Source organism: Vicugna pacos, chromosome 9 (assembly GCF_048564905.1).
Source record: "Vicugna pacos chromosome 9, VicPac4, whole genome shotgun sequence".
In the NCBI taxonomy this organism is placed as follows: Eukaryota; Metazoa; Chordata; class Mammalia; order Artiodactyla; family Camelidae; genus Vicugna; species Vicugna pacos.
The window spans coordinates 58,864,827-58,881,885 of record NC_132995.1 but is presented as its reverse complement, the minus strand read 5'-3'; the positions used below and the strand labels follow the sequence as shown (position 1 = coordinate 58,881,885).

The following is a 17,059-nucleotide window of genomic DNA, read 5'->3' as shown; positions in this document are numbered from 1 at the left end:
CTGCAGAAGAAAAGTGTGAAGCTCACAGAGGTGGGTTCACGAGGTTTCAGGAAACAAGCCATCTTCATAATGTAAAAGTGCAAGGTGAAGCAGCAGGTGCTGATGAAGGAGCTACAGCAAGTTACACAGACGATTCAGCTAAGAGCATTAATGAAGGCAGCTCCACTAAACAACAGATTTTCAATGTAGATGAAACAACCTTACATTCAAAGAAAATACCATTTAGTACTTTCACAGCTAGAGAGAATGCCTGGCTTCAAAGCTTCAAGGGAAGCCTGACTCTTGTTAGGAGCTAATGCAGCTAGTGACTTGAGTTGAAGCCAATGCTCCTTTACCATTCTGGATACCATTCTGAAAATCCTAGGGTCCTTAATAATTATGCTAAATCAACTCTGCTGTGTTCTATAAATGGAAAAACAAAGCCTGGATGACAGCACATCTGTTTATAACATGGTTTACTGAATATTTTAAGTTCATTGTTGAAACTTACTGCTCAGGAAAAAAAACATTCTTTTCAAAATTTACTGCTCATTGACAATGCATCTGGTCACCCAAGAGCTCTAATGGAGATAGACAAGATTAATTTCGTCTTTATGCTGCTAACACAACATTCATTCTGAAACTTATGGCTTTTGACTTTCAAGTCTTATTATTTAAGAAATGTATTTTATAAGGCTATAGCTGCCACAGATAGTGATTCTTTTGATGGATCTGGGCAAAGCAAATTGAAAATCTTCTGGGAAGAATTCACCTTTCTAGATGCCATTAAGAACATTCATGATTCATGGAAGAGGTCAAAATATCAACATTTACAGGAGTTTGGAAGAAGTTGATTCCAATCCTCACAGATGACTTTGAGGGGTTCAAGACTTCAGTGGAGGAAGTAAGTGCAGTTGTGGTGGACACAGCAAGAGAACTAGAATTCGAAGTCAAACATGAAGATGTGACTGAATTGCTACAATCTTATGATAAAACTTGAACAGATGAGGAGTGGCATTTTATAGATGAGCAAAGAAAGTAGCTTCATGAGATGGAATCTACCCCTGGTGAAGATGCTGTGAAGGTTGTTGAAATAATAACAGAGGACTTAGAATATTACATAAACTAAGTTTGTAAAGCACTGGCAGGGTTTGAGAGGATTGATTTCCAATTTTGAAAGAAATTCTACTGTGGGTGAAATGCTCTCAAATAGCAGTGCTACAGAGAACTCGTTCTTGACAGGAAGAGTTAAATTAATGCAGCAAACTTCATAATTATCTTATTTTAAGAAATTGTCCCAGCCATGCCAACCTTCAGCAACCACCACTCTGATCATCAGCAGCTAACAACACTGAGGCAAGACCCTCCACCAGCAAGAAGATTATGACTCTCTAAAGCCTCAGATGATGGTTAGCATTTTTTTTTAGCAATAAAGTATTTTTTAATAAGGTATGCATTTTTTAAGGCATAATGCTATTGCACACTTAATAGACTACAGTATAGTTTAACCATAACTTTTATGTGCACTGGGAAATAAAAAAAATCATGTGACTTGCTTTCTTGTGATATTTGCTTTATTCTGATGATCTGGAACCAAAACATGCAATATCTCTGAGGTACACCTGTAGTTCATAGACTGAAAAAAATTTTCTGCTTTAGACAATATTTGGGGCATTTATTTTTCAGTATTGGAAAGATTTGGTTTGAGAACATTGTTATTTATGATATGAACCCTGACAGCAGCATTGTTTTAAGATACTTCTGTGTGTATTTGCCAGGATATTACCAGTTTTGTTTTAATGCGCTACCTCTGGTTTATTCTGTATTACTTCTTAAATGAAATCTCTCTCAGCAAAAGTCTATGCCAAAGCAGTACCAAATACTTTAAAAATTTCAGTGGTTTTCATATGTTTAATATTAAATGAAGCCTAATGATAAAAGCAGCGATTTTAAAAGAAAGGGGAATAACAACTTCAAGTTTTCACATGCATTTGGAATTTTCTGAAATCTATTTGAGACTCAGAAGAGAAGTGTGGAAAGGTCTTAACACTGTTGCTAAAAAGTATCACACAGGTTAAACTGATAGCATTCAGAATTCTTTTTGTATGGAGAGCCAATTATCCTATTGTGATACAGGGAAAACAGAAGTGGGTACTGGCTGGGCCTATTGATTTTAGTTCTTACTTTTCAAGGAAAAAGTCATACTGAAATCACACTTATTTGGGGGCACCACCTTTGCTTCATCTTTTCCATCCAATACTTCCTCTGTGTGACTGCTGCTGTGCTGTCAGAGAGTGGAAGATTCAAGTGCTTTTAAAGGAGCTTGGAGTCTATTAAATAATAAAGGAGAAATTTTGGCAATATTACTATTTGCATCACCTTCAGAGATATAGAAACCTTAGCCATGAACCCATCACACATGAAATAAATCTAAGTAAAAGATTTTTCAATATAATCTGAGAAGCTATCTCAGAAGTTGGTCATGCATATCTTTTGGCATGATTTAAAACCCATTTTCTTCTTTTTTGGTTCTTTTAAATGGTGAAAACAGTTTTTATGTTCTAATAGAGAGAATAAAGCTATAAAATATGAAGGATTCTAGAGTGACCATTATTTTCTTTTAATAACTTCCAATTTCTTTAACTTTGATTTCCTGTTTAAGTCTATTCAAAGGTTCATTATTTTTGGAGTTCCTTCCTAGGAAGTAGCAAAAATAGCTTTTCCCATAAGGTATAGTCTTAGATTTTGAATAAGTTTTCCTCATAGCAGCTTATCATTTTGGGGCTTTATTTTTAAAAACAAAACACTTTTCAGTAATCAAACAACTGTTTTCATTAGTCAAGTAGAACCATGTTTTAATGTTTAGCATATCACAGTGCTATGAAAAATTAATATTTACAAAGGACTTAAAAGATTTAAAAAAGTGCTATGAAAGCCATTCTTTCCCTACCCTTTAATTTTCTTTATGAAAAATTACTTTTTCTTCCTAATTCATCTAAATTTAGAACAGTGAGATCTTGAAACTATTAGAATAATAATTGTAGACTCTGTTTAAGTCAAGAACTGTGCTGGATCTCAAATATGTAATTAAACTCTCCCAACAACTTTGCTAGATGTGTTTTATTGTTTCTCTTCTACAAATGAGGAAACTGAGGTTCAGGGAGGTGTAATAAATGACCCATAAATAAGTGGTGAAAACAATATATGAAGTCTAACTCCAAAGCTTGGTATCCTTTCATGAGCCACAATGATTATTACAAAGATTTAGGTTATTTATAAAGAGCTGATCAATAAGAAATTGTTACAATTAAATAATTTGGTACGTAGAAATACGAAAAATCAATATTCTTCCAGTTAAAGTGTAAATATAAATGTCTCATGTACAAAGTCTACTAAATTCTTTATTTTTCAAAAACAGTACTGTAATTTTACAAAATCATATGGATTTGATAATCACACTTTCCAATAGTCTACAAAATTTTTGTTCCCTTCAGGTTCTATTTTAGCATTCACTAATGAAGAAGTGAAAATTGGACAAAAGAATGGCCAATACTTATGTCACTGCATCTGATGGGTATTGTCTTGTTGAACCAGTGCAGTACTATGGTATGTCACAAAAAATGATAGTAAAATAGTTAATAAAACTTTTTTTGGTGGGAATTATGTTTAATCACAGTTTTTTGTTTTTGTTTTTTGTTTTTTTAAGAAATTAACAAATTAACCAGTGACTTTATTCCTGACTGGAGAATATAATGAATTTCAAAAATCAGAAATACTAAGATTTTGTAAGCCAGAATCAAATGTAAAGAAAAAGCACCACAGTCTAAAATTGTATTCAATTTTTAAAAGTAGAATTAACATGCAAATTAGAAGTTATTTTTAGGGATTAGCTGAAGCTAGTTCACATGTAATTTGGAAATTGTAGTTCAGAGTAGCTATTCAATGTACTTGAAATTTTAATCTTAATATAAGACTTTTATCAAAGGGAAAGAAATAGAAAACAGAATTTAGGAGACAATAGGGATTTTCTCCAAAAAGACTAAGATTGTAATTACAATATGAATTTCGTTTTAAATGCAGTTTTCGTTTACAGCTTGAACTCTGATTTCCATACCAATGGAACATTAGCCAGTATTCTGCAGTCTTTTGATACTCAGCCAAGAAGAGCCCCCTTGTTTAAAAAAAGTTACATTATTTTTCCCGATAACATTTTTCTTATATCAGGCTATTATGTTATTTATTCAACATTTTGCATTGGACTGGCTGCTATAAAATTGTAAATGATTTATGTGAATTAATAGGAATTATACTGTTTACCAGTCTTGGAATTTTGGGAATAAAAATAAATGAAAACACCTTGTGATTCAGCACCAGGAAAAGTACAAAATTACTAGATATAGACATAGAGACATTAAGTATTCCTGGGTCTTTTTGGACCCAATTTTCTGGATTTAGATTCAGTAACTCTCCTGAAAACAGAAAGTAAGTTGGTGTTTGGGAGCTTCTGATAATAATAATAAAGATATCCATTAAGTATCATTTTGTATTATATACTTTTGCATGTCATACTTATTTCATCCTTACAGTCACCCTGTGAGGTAAGTGAATTTATCTCCAGATAGTGCTAGTTAGAATTGATAGACAGCAAAACAAAAAGAAACTAGTAATTTAAATAAGGTCGACAAATGGCTAAGGTATATAAAATGAGGAGTTCAAACAAAAAATTTTTTTGCTGGAAATAACCAGATAACTGGTACTGTATTTTAGTTTGATTTTTTTTTTTTTTTGGCAAGGGTGAGGGTTGGATAAATTATTAATTCATTTCTTTACTGATCTGATTGCACTGAAAACATTTGTATCCATGACAAGGAAAATGCAGATGATAGGGAAAAGCTTTCATTCCAAGCTCTGGGAAATACTCATTTCTACTTAAGGAGATAGACTGGGTTGGTATATAGGCCATGAGCAACCCTTTCTCCCAGCTCCTGAGCAACCTCTGCATACTTCTGGGATGGCAGCACTTATCATACATTGCAATTCAGTTTACTGTCTGCCTCTCAAGCTGAAGAGCAAGTCCCTGGGATATAGTGGACATGTTGAACTAATTGTGTTTCTTGAATATAAAACTCTTTGAAATTTGAAAATGATTATGAATTTTGACTATCACCATTTGTTTTTTTTTATGTTAAAATACTAGATATATTGCCAGAACAAATCAATTATCAGCTACATGACACTGATTTTCAAGAATCTCCTTATGGCCAATGTTCTACTGTCCAGTTTCCTCCAGCTCTACAGTCTGAATCTTTACAAAGTCATTTCAACACTTATCGCTTGGATCCACAGTTCAATGGTGGAGAGTATGGACTTGTTTCATGTGAATTAAATAAATCCACGTATGTGGTTGCCCATGATGCTGAAGATGGTTACCTTGGAATAAAAAGGTCCAGAATAACTCATTCTTCAATTCGAATTAAGGGACAGGGAGAACTCTGCGTAGTTTGTGGTGATAAAGCGTCAGGATATCATTATAATGCCCTTACTTGTGAAGGTTGCAAAGGTAAGGATAAAGTTAAAACAAAACTTAATCTTAGTGTTCACTGAAGAGTGATGAAATTTTAAGCATGTAAGAATATTCTTACTTTTTAAAATGTGAAAAATAAAACCAAGGAGAGTCCTTGATGTGTTTAAAGGTGATCAGTCTGTGGGATCAAAGACATGAACATGGAATGTAATGAAGTTTTGACTGGGTTTTCTTTTCAATTTCGAAGACTTTTACATTTAAATATAAATTTCAAAACACTTATGTAGCAAAAAGTTTCCATGTTCCTAGATGAATCTGATGTTGGAATGGAATATGTCTGTTAAAACAATGTCAATTTTAACAATTACATCTTCTCATGTGGCTGATAATTTATGGATTAGGAAGAAATTTGAATTAAATGACTTCTAAGATGCTATCTTTTCGGAATGCTCTTTTGAAAACAAATGAAGAAATCTTTAAGTGAAGACCATCATTGACAATGGCATTTTCAAAGAGCAAAATAATCCTTGATGAAGTTTTGAGGTTTTGAAATACTTCTTTTTTTAATTCACAAATGCAGTATTGGGGGCAGAACCTGGAAATGATTAGACCAATACAGCACTAGGTAAACATGTCTGTTAGAAGTTCAGGGTGAAGTTTTATTGTCAGAATCTCACAACTCATTCCTGTCAAAGAATAGACAGCTGAAGATCAAGGGGAATAAAGGTAAAAGCTTTACAAATGGAATAGCTGGGCCAGTATTTGCTTAGTCATAAAAATGCAGGGCCTTGCTGTTCAAACTAAGCTGAAAAATGAGGCATAGTTCTGGAAACACAAACTGAGCTTTCTACTCCCGTTTTTGAGTCAGAGTTATGAAACTTTCACTCTCAAGTATGTCTATGGATAAAGAGTATTGCAAGGTTCTAAGAGGGTTCTAGTTGACTAATCAACTTCTCTGCTTGGAATGGAATAAGATGAAGATAGCCCAATTATTGCACAGGAATGGAAAATGACAGAGGAAATGGGAAGAGACTGCAATGCATGGATTTAGGAAAATGTAGACACTCCACCTCCTCTCCCTAACACACACACACACACACACTCATGGCCCATTCAACATCTTGGACCAAATAAATTAGCAATATTTTCTCATCTGGGGAAATGCTAAAAAGGGAGAAGGACAAAGGAATTAAGTTTGGATGAATATCTCTTCCTTTACGAGTTGAGGTGGAAATGTGAGGAGAGAAACAGAAAGGCTTTCCTTATAGTTTTATTTTACATTAGCACATATTCTTTCTAGGGAACCTTGAGAGATGTTTCACAGAATCTTGATATTCTGTAAAACATAGTTTTAAAAATCTTCTGGATGATATATTATAACCATAGTAAAATAGAGTTATTTTAATGTGTTGGGGTTATTTAGTTTAATCTTCAGATAAATTATGGACAGGAACAACCTTGGAATAAAATATGTCAAACAGAAGAGGATTAAAACAATTATCCAGATAAATGTATATTAAACCAAACTTTCTTATTGGGGGAAAAACATTTTACTGAAGTAACTTAGTTAATTTTATTACTTTACTATGGAGCTATATATTAATAAAAATAAGTAACTAAAAATACCTACTTAATAAAGTTTTAAAAAAATCTTTTTGTTATTAGGGTTTTTTCGACGTAGCATCACCAAAAATGCAGTATATAATTGCAAGAATGGTGGTCACTGTGAAATGGACATGTACATGCGTAGAAAATGTCAAGAGTGTAGACTAAAAAAGTGTAAGGCAGTAGGAATGTTGGAAGAATGTAAGTGTTATTGTTTTTTTGTTTTTTGTTTATTGAGAGGGGTTTTAGTTTTTCTTACCTTGCTGGGAACTTAATACATTCTTCAAGTTATTTTGAATATATTTGAACATAACATATTTGTCTGAATTTAAGCTATTTCTCTAGCAACTGCTAAGTTAGGATAGCAAGTTACCAATCTAGGTAATTATTTCAGTAAACTCTGTTCTATACTATATTGCTCTAACTTTGGTAATAATCATATTTTCTTCTTAATTGGAAATCCTTGTATTTTCATGTTATTTAACCTAAAGTTATATAATTCATCTAGAAAAAGCAGAATTATAAATTAGGAGTTTCCCTTCAATGTACCAATCAACATTCTGTTGCTTCCAAGATATAATTAATGTGGAAATTTCACTAATATAAAAAGGTCTAAATTTATAATTTGGAGATGCAAAATTAATATTAATTTATGTCCAGGACGACTATGTAATTTTAAGTAGACAGGTAGTTGTGTTAGGAAAAGGAGAGAGTAATGTAGTCAATTTAATTGCTGTTGTACATGCTCACCAAAAAAGAAAGGTTCTTTGTGAAAAGACAAGTTTATGATATTTGTGTACAAGACAATTTTCATCAAATCCCATAATTTGCTATACCTAAAACATTTTATATGAATTTTCTAATGTTACAGGTTTGCTTACAGAAATCCAATGCAAATCAAAGAGGCTTCAAAAGAACTTTAAACAGAAGAATAACAGTTTTTGCTCTAACATCAAAGTGAAAGAGGAAGGGGTAAACAACAAACTTGTGTCATCCACCACTAGATCTGGAAAAGTGAAATTTCCTGTTTTGTTAATGATGATGTCTTATTTAATAAGTATACAGTATAGTTTTGCCCCTGTACTTTCTTACAGATTCAGGAGAGCGTGGAACTAACACAAGAGGAAAATCAGCTCATTAATAACATTGTGGCTGCTCATCAAAAATACAAAGTTCCTTTAGAAGAAACACAAAGCTTTGTATGTGTTCATTACTGGCAAGAAGTAATTTGTAATTATGAAATTACAATAACACCATAAATATAAGTTTAAAATTTAGAAAATAACACCATAAATATAGTTTAAAATTTAAACAGCTATTGGAAAGAAAAAAATTATTAATCGTATTTCTTTCTGGTGGTTAGCTGCAGGAATATGCAAATCCTGAACTGAGCTTTTTGCAACTCTCCAAGACAGTTATCGTACAAATAAAAATGTTCATGGATTTTACCAAGGGACTTCCAGGTAATCACCTTACCTCTGGAAAAAAAAATTAATTTAATACTTAATTTTTTTAAAGTTCCTTGTTTTAAAGGAAGGAGATGTTTTAAGGAAACAAAACCTATTTTTCAACCAAAACTGCTTCTAAATTCAAAATCATGTTTTACTTTATTTGCTTTAATCAATCAGGTAGGTGAAAATAGAAATATTTAAAAATATTATACAGGTGACTTCGAAGACTTAGAGTTAAGACAAACTATGATTGGTTGTATGTTTTATCTTATTTTTATTTTTGGAAATACATTATTTTTGGTTTTTAGATAAAACATGAAACAGATAAAATTCCCTGTACAATACAAAAAAAAAATCAACCCACTGTTGGCCGAAACTTAGCTATCTATTTACATGTACAGATAACGCTCTGTAAAAATAGATTCTTCAAGGTTAAACCAACTATGTTTAATTTGTTCTTACCACAGGAAAGTATTAATATCCAGTTCTGATGAAAGTACCCCAAAATACTACCGTGTAGAATCAAGAATTTTATTCAGATTTGAAGTTACATATCATGATTATTCTAAGGGAACAGTTAGGATTCATATCATAATTAAATAAATAATATAAAAATGTTAAATCCTATACCTGAAAATTATCTTTTCATTATCTATTTCAAACAATTATGTGATCTTTTCTTAAAGGATTTGAAAATTTGACCAGTGAGGATCAGACTGCATTACAGAAGGGATCAAAAACTGAAGTGATGTTCCTTCATGCGGCCCAAATTTACAGTCAGAAAGAATGTCTTTCACCAGCTTCTGAAAGTAAAAAAGGCCAATTAATTGAATTTTAATGTTAATAGTCACTATCAAATTTAGAAACAAATTATGTAACTGAGATATTTTTTCTTATTATGTTTTTATTTTACTACTCAGTATAGGAATAAGTACTTCATAATAGCTGTTTATTATGGTCTAGCTTTTGATTTTCTTTTAAAGAAAGCCATTCTTTTTATATAGCATTGTGGAAGGCACATTTTTGGAGAGTCTTCTATATAATTTTTATATAAAATAAGAACTATTAATCTAGATCCACGCTTCAGTAATAAAAATTATAAAGCTACCATTTGTTGGGAACTTCTCCTGTCTAACAGAGATTAGAGAGATTGAATTTACTATCTGTATTTAAAAAATCAGACTTTATATTTTTCCCTTAACTAGGTACTATGAAACTATCAAATCACTCAGCTCATTCACTGAATTGTCACAAACAGAGTGGTGATAGAAGTGTTATTTATTCTATGGAAACATTTTGCAATGAAGACTGTCCTTCTACTATGCTGACTGGTAATATTACATATAATACAAAATATTTTATTGGATGGAAAAAAATTGGTCAAATATGTTTCATTTTCTTTTACTGCTTTGAGAAAATAGGATAATGGTACTATGTTTGATTTTGCACTATGTTCTGATGAAAATACATTTCGTATTTCTTTTTAGGGATTGTTGAAGAATTTATTACCACACTGTTTTACTTCTACAGAAGAATGAGTGAGCTTAATATTACTAATACTGAATATGCTCTGCTTGCAGCAACAATTGTGTTTTTTTCAGGTAAAAAAACATTTAGCAGTAAAAATTTGGATTAAGTTTGGCAATGAAAGCATGAAATTTATAGTTATTATATTATTCATTGATTCCAAATGTGTGAATTTTCTTAAAAATTGCCTTCAGCTTACAAACATTCTGTAATTCGTTGCATCTTAAAAGAAAAAGCCTATTGACCTCAGATCCCCTTTCAGCTGTTCTCCCATTTCTCTGTTGTATATTACAGGAAAAAAAAAAGTTTTTTTAGAGTTGTCTATATTTCTGCCTCCATTTCTTTCCTCTCATTTATTCCTGAACCCAATACAGTAAGATTTTGTCCCCTCCCTTCCCCCTCCACCATAACTTGCCAAGAGCTTCAGTAATTTGAAATTGCTGATTCCAGTAGTCAGTTCTTAGTCTTCATCTCACTTGACCCATCAGCTACATTTGACAGAGCAGATCACACCCTCTTTCTTAGAACACTTACCACTAGGCTTCAGTTGATCACTCCCTCCTTTTTGACTTGATTTTTTTTTCCCACTTGATTTCCAGGACATTACACTATCTTGGTTTCTCTCCTTAGTAGCTGCTCTTTCTGTCTCCTTTGTTAATTCCTCATCTTCCACACTGATAAATATTAGAGTGTCCCAGGGCTCAGTTATCTTTTCTTCTATACTCATTTCCTTTGAAATTTCATCCTATCTCATGGCTTTAAATGCCATCTATAGGCCGACAACTCCCAAATTATATACCAACCTGGACTGCTCCCCTAAACTCCATTAAATGGCCTACTCAAGATTTCAGCTTGGATGTTTAGCAGGCATAAAGAATTTAACATATCTGAATGTGAACTCCTGATCTCTTCCCCCCTCAATTCTCCCATATTCTTCTTACATCTCTACTAAATTGTACCCCATCCCCTAAGTTGCATAAGCCAAAATTCTTGAAGTCATCCTTCACTTCTTTCTTTCTTTTACCCATATCAAATATGCAACAACTTTTGTTGGCTCCAGCCTCAAAATATATCCAGAATTCAACCACTTCTTACTGTCTCTGTCCCTGCCACCCTAATAATACTGCTATCCTAACTCACTTTCCTGTTTTTGCCCTTGCCTTCCTAGGATCTATTCTCAATACAGTAGACAGAGTGACTCTTTGACAAGATGAGCCAGATCATGTCATTCCTCTGCTCAGAACCTTTTAATGGCTTCCTGATTTACACAGTTTAAAGCCAAAGTTCTTTCCATCATTGCCCACTACTATTTCTTTTGCTTCAACTCCACAGTCACATTGTTTTTGACGCATATGTTCCCTTAAAATTTCAAGCAGCCTCCTGCCATAGGTTCTACTGTACATGACAAATCTTCTGCTTGGAAAACTCTTTCCTAGGTAGCTTTATGGCTCCGTCCTTCACCATCTTGGATCTCTGCTAAATGTCATCTTAACTCTGATTACTTTTATATAAACAGCTATCGCCCCTCTACCCTAATTCTCATCCTCTCCTCTGTTTATTTTTCTCTATAAAATTTATTGTTGTCATATATTTTTATTTAAAAAATGTATATATGTCTTTTTCCTCCCTTATTTCTCCCAGACCCAAAATATGAGCTCAATGAGGGCAGAAAATTTAGTCTGTTATGTTCATTGTGTATCTCCAGCTCAATGACTGGATGAATGGGTGCTGTCTAATCATTAAGAAATTCTCTTTCATAGAGTATTATAAGGATTAAATAAGATTTTGCATAGAAGCAAGTTATCTAACATAAAATCTGGCATATATTAAGGGTTCAGTAAATATTTGCTATTTTTATTATTTAAAATCTGTATTGTTTTAATTTATCTTTTACCATTTTCCAGTATTCATTAAGATATATATATAATGATGTTTTTCAGATCGTCCATGCCTTAAAAATAAGCAACATGTGGAAAATTTACAAGAACCAGTTTTACAAATCTTGTACAAATATTCAAAAATTTATCATCCAGAAGACCTACAGCATTTTGCTCGTCTCATAGGGAGGCTCACTGAACTGAGAACACTGAATCACAACCACTCAGAAATACTTAGCATTTGGAAAACAAAGGACCCCAGATTGGCTAGTTTACTTTCTGAGAAATGGAATTTGTATTCACATTGCTGAACTTTTAGAATGTTTAGTTTGTCTTAAACTTCCTAAATCTAGATCATTTATTCTATCATCATAGGAGGACTGATTTGAAAAACAGAAACAGAACTGCTGTATTACCCATATATTGCCATAAAGTGGACATCATCAAGGGCTCAATTAAATTTTATGGAATATAGGACCACCACTAGATGGATATCTAGGATTCTTTTCAAGATTTGTCCCAAAGAAGCAATTGTTATTGTTAGTGCATGGTTCCTTCAGAAGGGAGTAATACTAAATGGAGTTCTTACCTGAAGAAACTTTTTTTTTTTATTTAGTAGAAGATTGTGTGAAAATATATAGATTATGTGTAGACATGAAAAAGGCTATTTAGTGGTAACAGTTATAATCAGAATAAAGGCAGCTTGTGAAACCCATTAATTAAGGACAGGTCATTGGATAAGCACTAACATTTAAAACCTATTCCTATTATAGCATTTTATGAATTATTGAAGAGGAACAAATCTTTGTTCAACCCTCAACTTATAAAAAATCTTAATTAAACTTATCAATTACTATCCCCAGGGGTTATCTTGTGCATTTATTCTTGGTATCATCTCTTGAAGGGAGTATTTTATCTTTTTTAGAGTATCTAGACTCAGTTTCCGTAAAATGTAAAATGAAAGAGTTAACCATGGATCATCCTTTCCAGCTCAAAAATTTTGTAATTTTGGCAGAAACTATTATGTCTGATAGGTTAAACTGATACAAAACAAAATGAGTTATTTAAAAATATTACCAAAGTCCTTTGGAAAAGCATCAGCTAAAATACATGAAGAAAGTTAGAAAATAAAATCAATATATCAAGAACAGAACTCATTATCTTATTGCTCAAACCTAAGTATTTATTCTATTCTAGTAATGCAAGTTTGAAACCCAGTAATCTTAGATTTCTCTCTTTCGCTGCTCACTTTAAAAAGCCATCTAATCCTATTAATTTTATTTTCTGAATAGCTTTTATATTTGACACCCTTGCTTCATCTTCACGGCTGCTGTCTAGCTCAGGTTCTCATGCCTTATTCAGGCTATTTAAACTGTCTCCCTAACTCCAGTCTCCTAAACCTAAACTGTTTTTCATTCTACAAATTTTCTTCTGAACTTGATCATGCCTCCCTTTCAACTCAAAATTCGTCAAGATCCCCATCCATAAAGACTAAAATCCAAAAGCTTTTGCAAGGCTTCTTATCTGTGCTGTCTCCAGCCTCATCTCTTGCCATTTTCCCACTGTGTCCTCACACGCATACACCACGCTTCTTGGACTCACTCACTTTTTAAGACATTAAATTAAAAAATTTAAAATTGAAGTATAGTTGATCGATAATATTGTGTTAGTTCTGGACTCACACACTCTAGTACTTCTCTCTTTCACAACTCTAGTGCCTTTGCCTACCGTCCCTCAGCCAGGAATATCCCTTCCTCCATTCACTATCCAGTCAGCGCTCTGTTGACCCTTCTGTTCTCTGCGGAAGCAGTAACAGACGGGCACCACATCCGTGCAACCCTCTCCTGACTCCCAAGTCACTGTAAATGCCGCTTTCCCTGTGTCCCAACGAGTCTTAAAAATTACGATCGTTAAATTATTACAGGTGTCTATAATAGTTCGCTCTTCTGTTTTCTTCCTAAGACTGTGAGCTCTTGGAGGACAGAAATAGATTTTTCACTCTCAACTCCAATCTATCACAGCACCTGATAGTTCTCCTTGCATCCTCTAACAATAGCAGAAGTTTAAAGAATGTGAACTCTAAGTAGAAACAGAATGCGGACAAGAATTGTTACGAACGTAAAGGCAAATCTCGCGAGATGTAGGGCTTGGGCGCCCAGCCAACCAAGGCGGATGACCGTTATTTAGCCGTTAAACCGCCACCGGCGCCGCCCCTCCCTCTTGGCCGCAGAGGTGGTGCGATTTCCCGCCTTTTCTGAGGTTCGGAGGCAGAAGCCCGCGGTTCTTTCCGCTGTCCTAAGAGACGGCAGGTGGCAATTCGCGTGGGCACCGAGTCTGCGGTTTCCCGCTAGGTTTTTAAAGGTAAGGGGAGGTGTGTCGAGTTCCTTCCCTGAGGACGGAACCCGAGCGGGGCGAGGTTTTGATACCGCCGCTCCCTCACAACGGCAGCCCGGCGTCTTCTCGGTAGTCCTGTGAGAACCTAAGATAGTTCTTCCCGGCGAGGAGGTGCAGTTTGACGGGGCTGGAGGAGGTAGAAGGCTTTCTTTTCAGGCTGTTGCAGTGGATATGCCTAGTTCGAGTTTCTCGATTATATCCGTCGCCAGCGTGGCCTTTGGGGGTGGGGGTGGGGGATGGTGGGACAAATTGGGGATGTCTTTACTTTGATCACCTCGGCAGTAAGCGACGCTGTAGGCTAACGTGGTGGCGAAGGTTTCGTCCATTTCTTTATATCCCCATTTATTATACAAACGTCACCCTTAAGATAAAGAATCAGTAGGATTAACGAAACAACGTAAAACGCTTTCTCCTCCCTCTGGAGCAATAGATAATTACGACTGGAAGAGAGAAAATGGAAAAGCAAAAGCCCTTTACATTGTTTGTGCCACCAAGATTAAGTAGCAGTCAAGTATCTGCAGTGAAACCTCAGACCTTGGGAGGAGATTCTAATTTCTTCAAGGTAAATTTGCATATGAGTCTTGATTTGCCTATTCTTAACTTTAGGTAAATGAGGCAAAGTAAACTTTCTTCCTGGTTATATTATATATATATATATTTCTTTCATTAAATACAGTCTGATTTCTCAAGAATTTTGTATAGCGTTGCTGTGAATGAACAATGAGCGTACGTAGTGTGTTTAAGCATCATTCGTTTAAAGATATAATCACTGCTGTTTTAGAACTCTGCATACATACTGGGACCTGATTATTTTAATCCTCCCTCTTTCTTTAAATGATTTGAAGCAACTTATAAGCATATAAAATGAAAAAGTAAAATACAAATTAGAAGAATATTAGGATCAAGGAAAATTAAGAAAATTTGGACAAATATGTTGACATACTGGTAAGAATTAGTGTGACTGAGCTTAAAATTTGACTGAGCTTCCTGGATAAAAAGGGAAATTCATTTAAATAGTAGATTTTTATTGGAAGGGAGGAATTATACCAAGTTTCTCAGGTGAAATAGGCCCTTTTCTAGTAATTTATTTAAATTTCTCATTTGAAACTTTATATGTTGGAGATAGGATGAAGCAATGAATATTTTAATTTTATATGCTGTAAAAAAATTCTTATGTCTCTGTAGCAAAGAGTATAACATTAAAATGCTATTCAGTGAAGATAATCCTCAGTTCTAGCAAAGGAACGATCACAATGAAATTGAAGAAAACTAAAATTCTATGCTACTGATTAAAATTACTAATATTATTCCTGAGTATATACAAGGCATGTATCATGTAATTTTTATTTAGTTTTATCTTACAAGTGAAAATTAGAAATTTTTGCTTTATTTACATAACAAAAGCATTTGATATTTTTAACACAATATATGCATTAAAGGATTTATAATTATAGTCACTTCTTTAAGCAGATGTATATTATAAATGTAATTACGTATTACACTGGTAGTTATTAGAGTGGTATGGGATAGTATGCTTAAGAACTTCTTTGTGTTTCTAGGGTTTCAACAAATGTGTTGAAGATGATTTTGGTTTTCCATTTGCAATGACTAATCTCTCCAAAACTGGGGAAAACATTGATTCAGGTAGGAGACTAGAAAAGCTTGTATCACCATACATAGAAGCATTTTTAAAATATACATTGCTAGATATTGAAAATATAACAGGTGTTATATTGATAGCCTTAACATTAAAGCAAGATATAATACTTAATATGAAAAATAAGATGTTGGCAAATTTAATACCAGTTGTCTTTTATCTTGCAGATCCTGCTTTACAAAAAGTTAACTTTTTGCCCATGCTTGAACAGGTCAGTTAAGTATAGTGTACATAGATGGAATCTGTTTAGATATTGCATTGCTTGCTTGAAAAAGAAAAAGAAGTCTTTAGTTGTTGAATTACTAGTCTTCAGTATTTAATTGCTACTATTTGGAAACTCTTACCAGAAATATTTTCTTATAGGAAAAATTTATTCATTTTTTTAGGTTGATAATTCTGACAGTTGTCACTACCAGGAAGGACTCAAAGACTCTGATTTTGAGGTCAGACGATTTCCCACACATACTAAATTTCATGTAATTAGAGTATCATTTATTATTATTTGTAACTATCTTTCTTTTAAAGTTTCAAAAGTATTAATATTTGGTTAATGTTTTAAATTATATTCTTTAAAACCTTTTTTTCCCTTTGTTTTTATTTGGAAGTTGCTGAAATACTAGGCCTCTGTATTTTCCTGGGTTATAAAGCATTCATTCTTAAGGGGCAATTTAATTTTAAATCATAAAAATCAAGGTAACAAAAGGGGAGATGAATACAATATGTGAAAAGGCTGAGAGTTAAGCCAGTATTTTATGGACAATTCTTGAATTAATAAGTATGATTGTCTGATTTACTGTCTAAGGAACTTGTAGGATATGTTGTACTTTTGATTTTAGTTATAAAAATCATTCTTATGGCACATAGATATCTTTAAAGTAAAGAGACATTCTATGGCCTGATTAAGTGCTTTATTACTGTTTGTTGCTGGGATTATGGTATCACAAATTTAGATATTTGGAACTTACATATATTTTAATAACAAAGAGCTATCAGCAAGCAGACAATAGCGTGATTAAAAAAACCCAAAAACCTTTGGCGTTTACCT

At 33.4% G+C, this 17,059-nt stretch overlaps 2 protein-coding genes and 1 long non-coding RNA gene across 9 annotated transcripts in view; 2 read left to right on the top strand and 1 right to left on the bottom strand.

Annotated features, from left to right (window-relative positions):
* Positions 1 to 12,750, top strand: part of LOC102540174 (bile acid receptor-like) — a 60,635-nt gene extending 47,885 nt beyond the window's left edge. For both annotated transcript variants that reach the window (XM_072967957.1, XM_031680529.2), the window contains 10 exons: positions 3,474 to 3,585; positions 5,177 to 5,539; positions 7,169 to 7,309; positions 7,980 to 8,080; positions 8,203 to 8,307; positions 8,472 to 8,571; positions 9,246 to 9,368; positions 9,765 to 9,890; positions 10,047 to 10,160; positions 12,027 to 12,750. In XM_072967957.1, the coding sequence (XP_072824058.1) occupies positions 3,522 to 3,585; positions 5,177 to 5,539; positions 7,169 to 7,309; positions 7,980 to 8,080; positions 8,203 to 8,307; positions 8,472 to 8,571; positions 9,246 to 9,368; positions 9,765 to 9,890; positions 10,047 to 10,160; positions 12,027 to 12,274 (1,485 nt within the window). In that variant the 5' untranslated portion in view covers positions 3,474 to 3,521 and the 3' untranslated portion in view covers positions 12,275 to 12,750. The remainder of the gene's footprint in view (positions 1 to 3,473; positions 3,586 to 5,176; positions 5,540 to 7,168; positions 7,310 to 7,979; positions 8,081 to 8,202; positions 8,308 to 8,471; positions 8,572 to 9,245; positions 9,369 to 9,764; positions 9,891 to 10,046; positions 10,161 to 12,026) is intronic.
* On the bottom strand, positions 9,197 to 13,977 carry LOC140698246 (uncharacterized). Of its 3 annotated transcripts, none has more exons than XR_012075887.1 (3): positions 13,886 to 13,977; positions 10,621 to 10,760; positions 9,197 to 9,362 (listed from the first exon to the last, which is right to left on the bottom strand). It is a non-coding gene; the product is annotated as an uncharacterized lncRNA (long non-coding RNA). The 3 variants fall into 3 exon arrangements; XR_012075889.1 differs by lacking the exon at positions 13,886 to 13,977 and adding an exon at positions 13,692 to 13,871; XR_012075886.1 differs by lacking the exon at positions 13,886 to 13,977 and having other exon boundaries at positions 10,621 to 10,959.
* Positions 13,978 to 14,167: 190 nt separating this feature from the next.
* Positions 14,168 to 17,059, top strand: part of SYCP1 (synaptonemal complex protein 1) — a 104,117-nt gene continuing 101,225 nt past the window's right edge. The window contains exons 1-5 of one of the 4 annotated variants that reach the window (XM_072967953.1): positions 14,168 to 14,324; positions 14,788 to 14,919; positions 15,917 to 16,001; positions 16,182 to 16,225; positions 16,401 to 16,457. In XM_072967953.1, the coding sequence (XP_072824054.1) occupies positions 14,812 to 14,919; positions 15,917 to 16,001; positions 16,182 to 16,225; positions 16,401 to 16,457 (294 nt within the window). In that variant the 5' untranslated portion in view covers positions 14,168 to 14,324; positions 14,788 to 14,811. Of the gene's footprint in view, positions 14,325 to 14,404; positions 14,494 to 14,781; positions 14,920 to 15,916; positions 16,002 to 16,181; positions 16,226 to 16,400; positions 16,458 to 17,059 lie in introns of those variants that run through there. The other 3 variants (XM_072967954.1, XM_072967956.1, XM_072967955.1) reach the window with 3 other exon arrangements.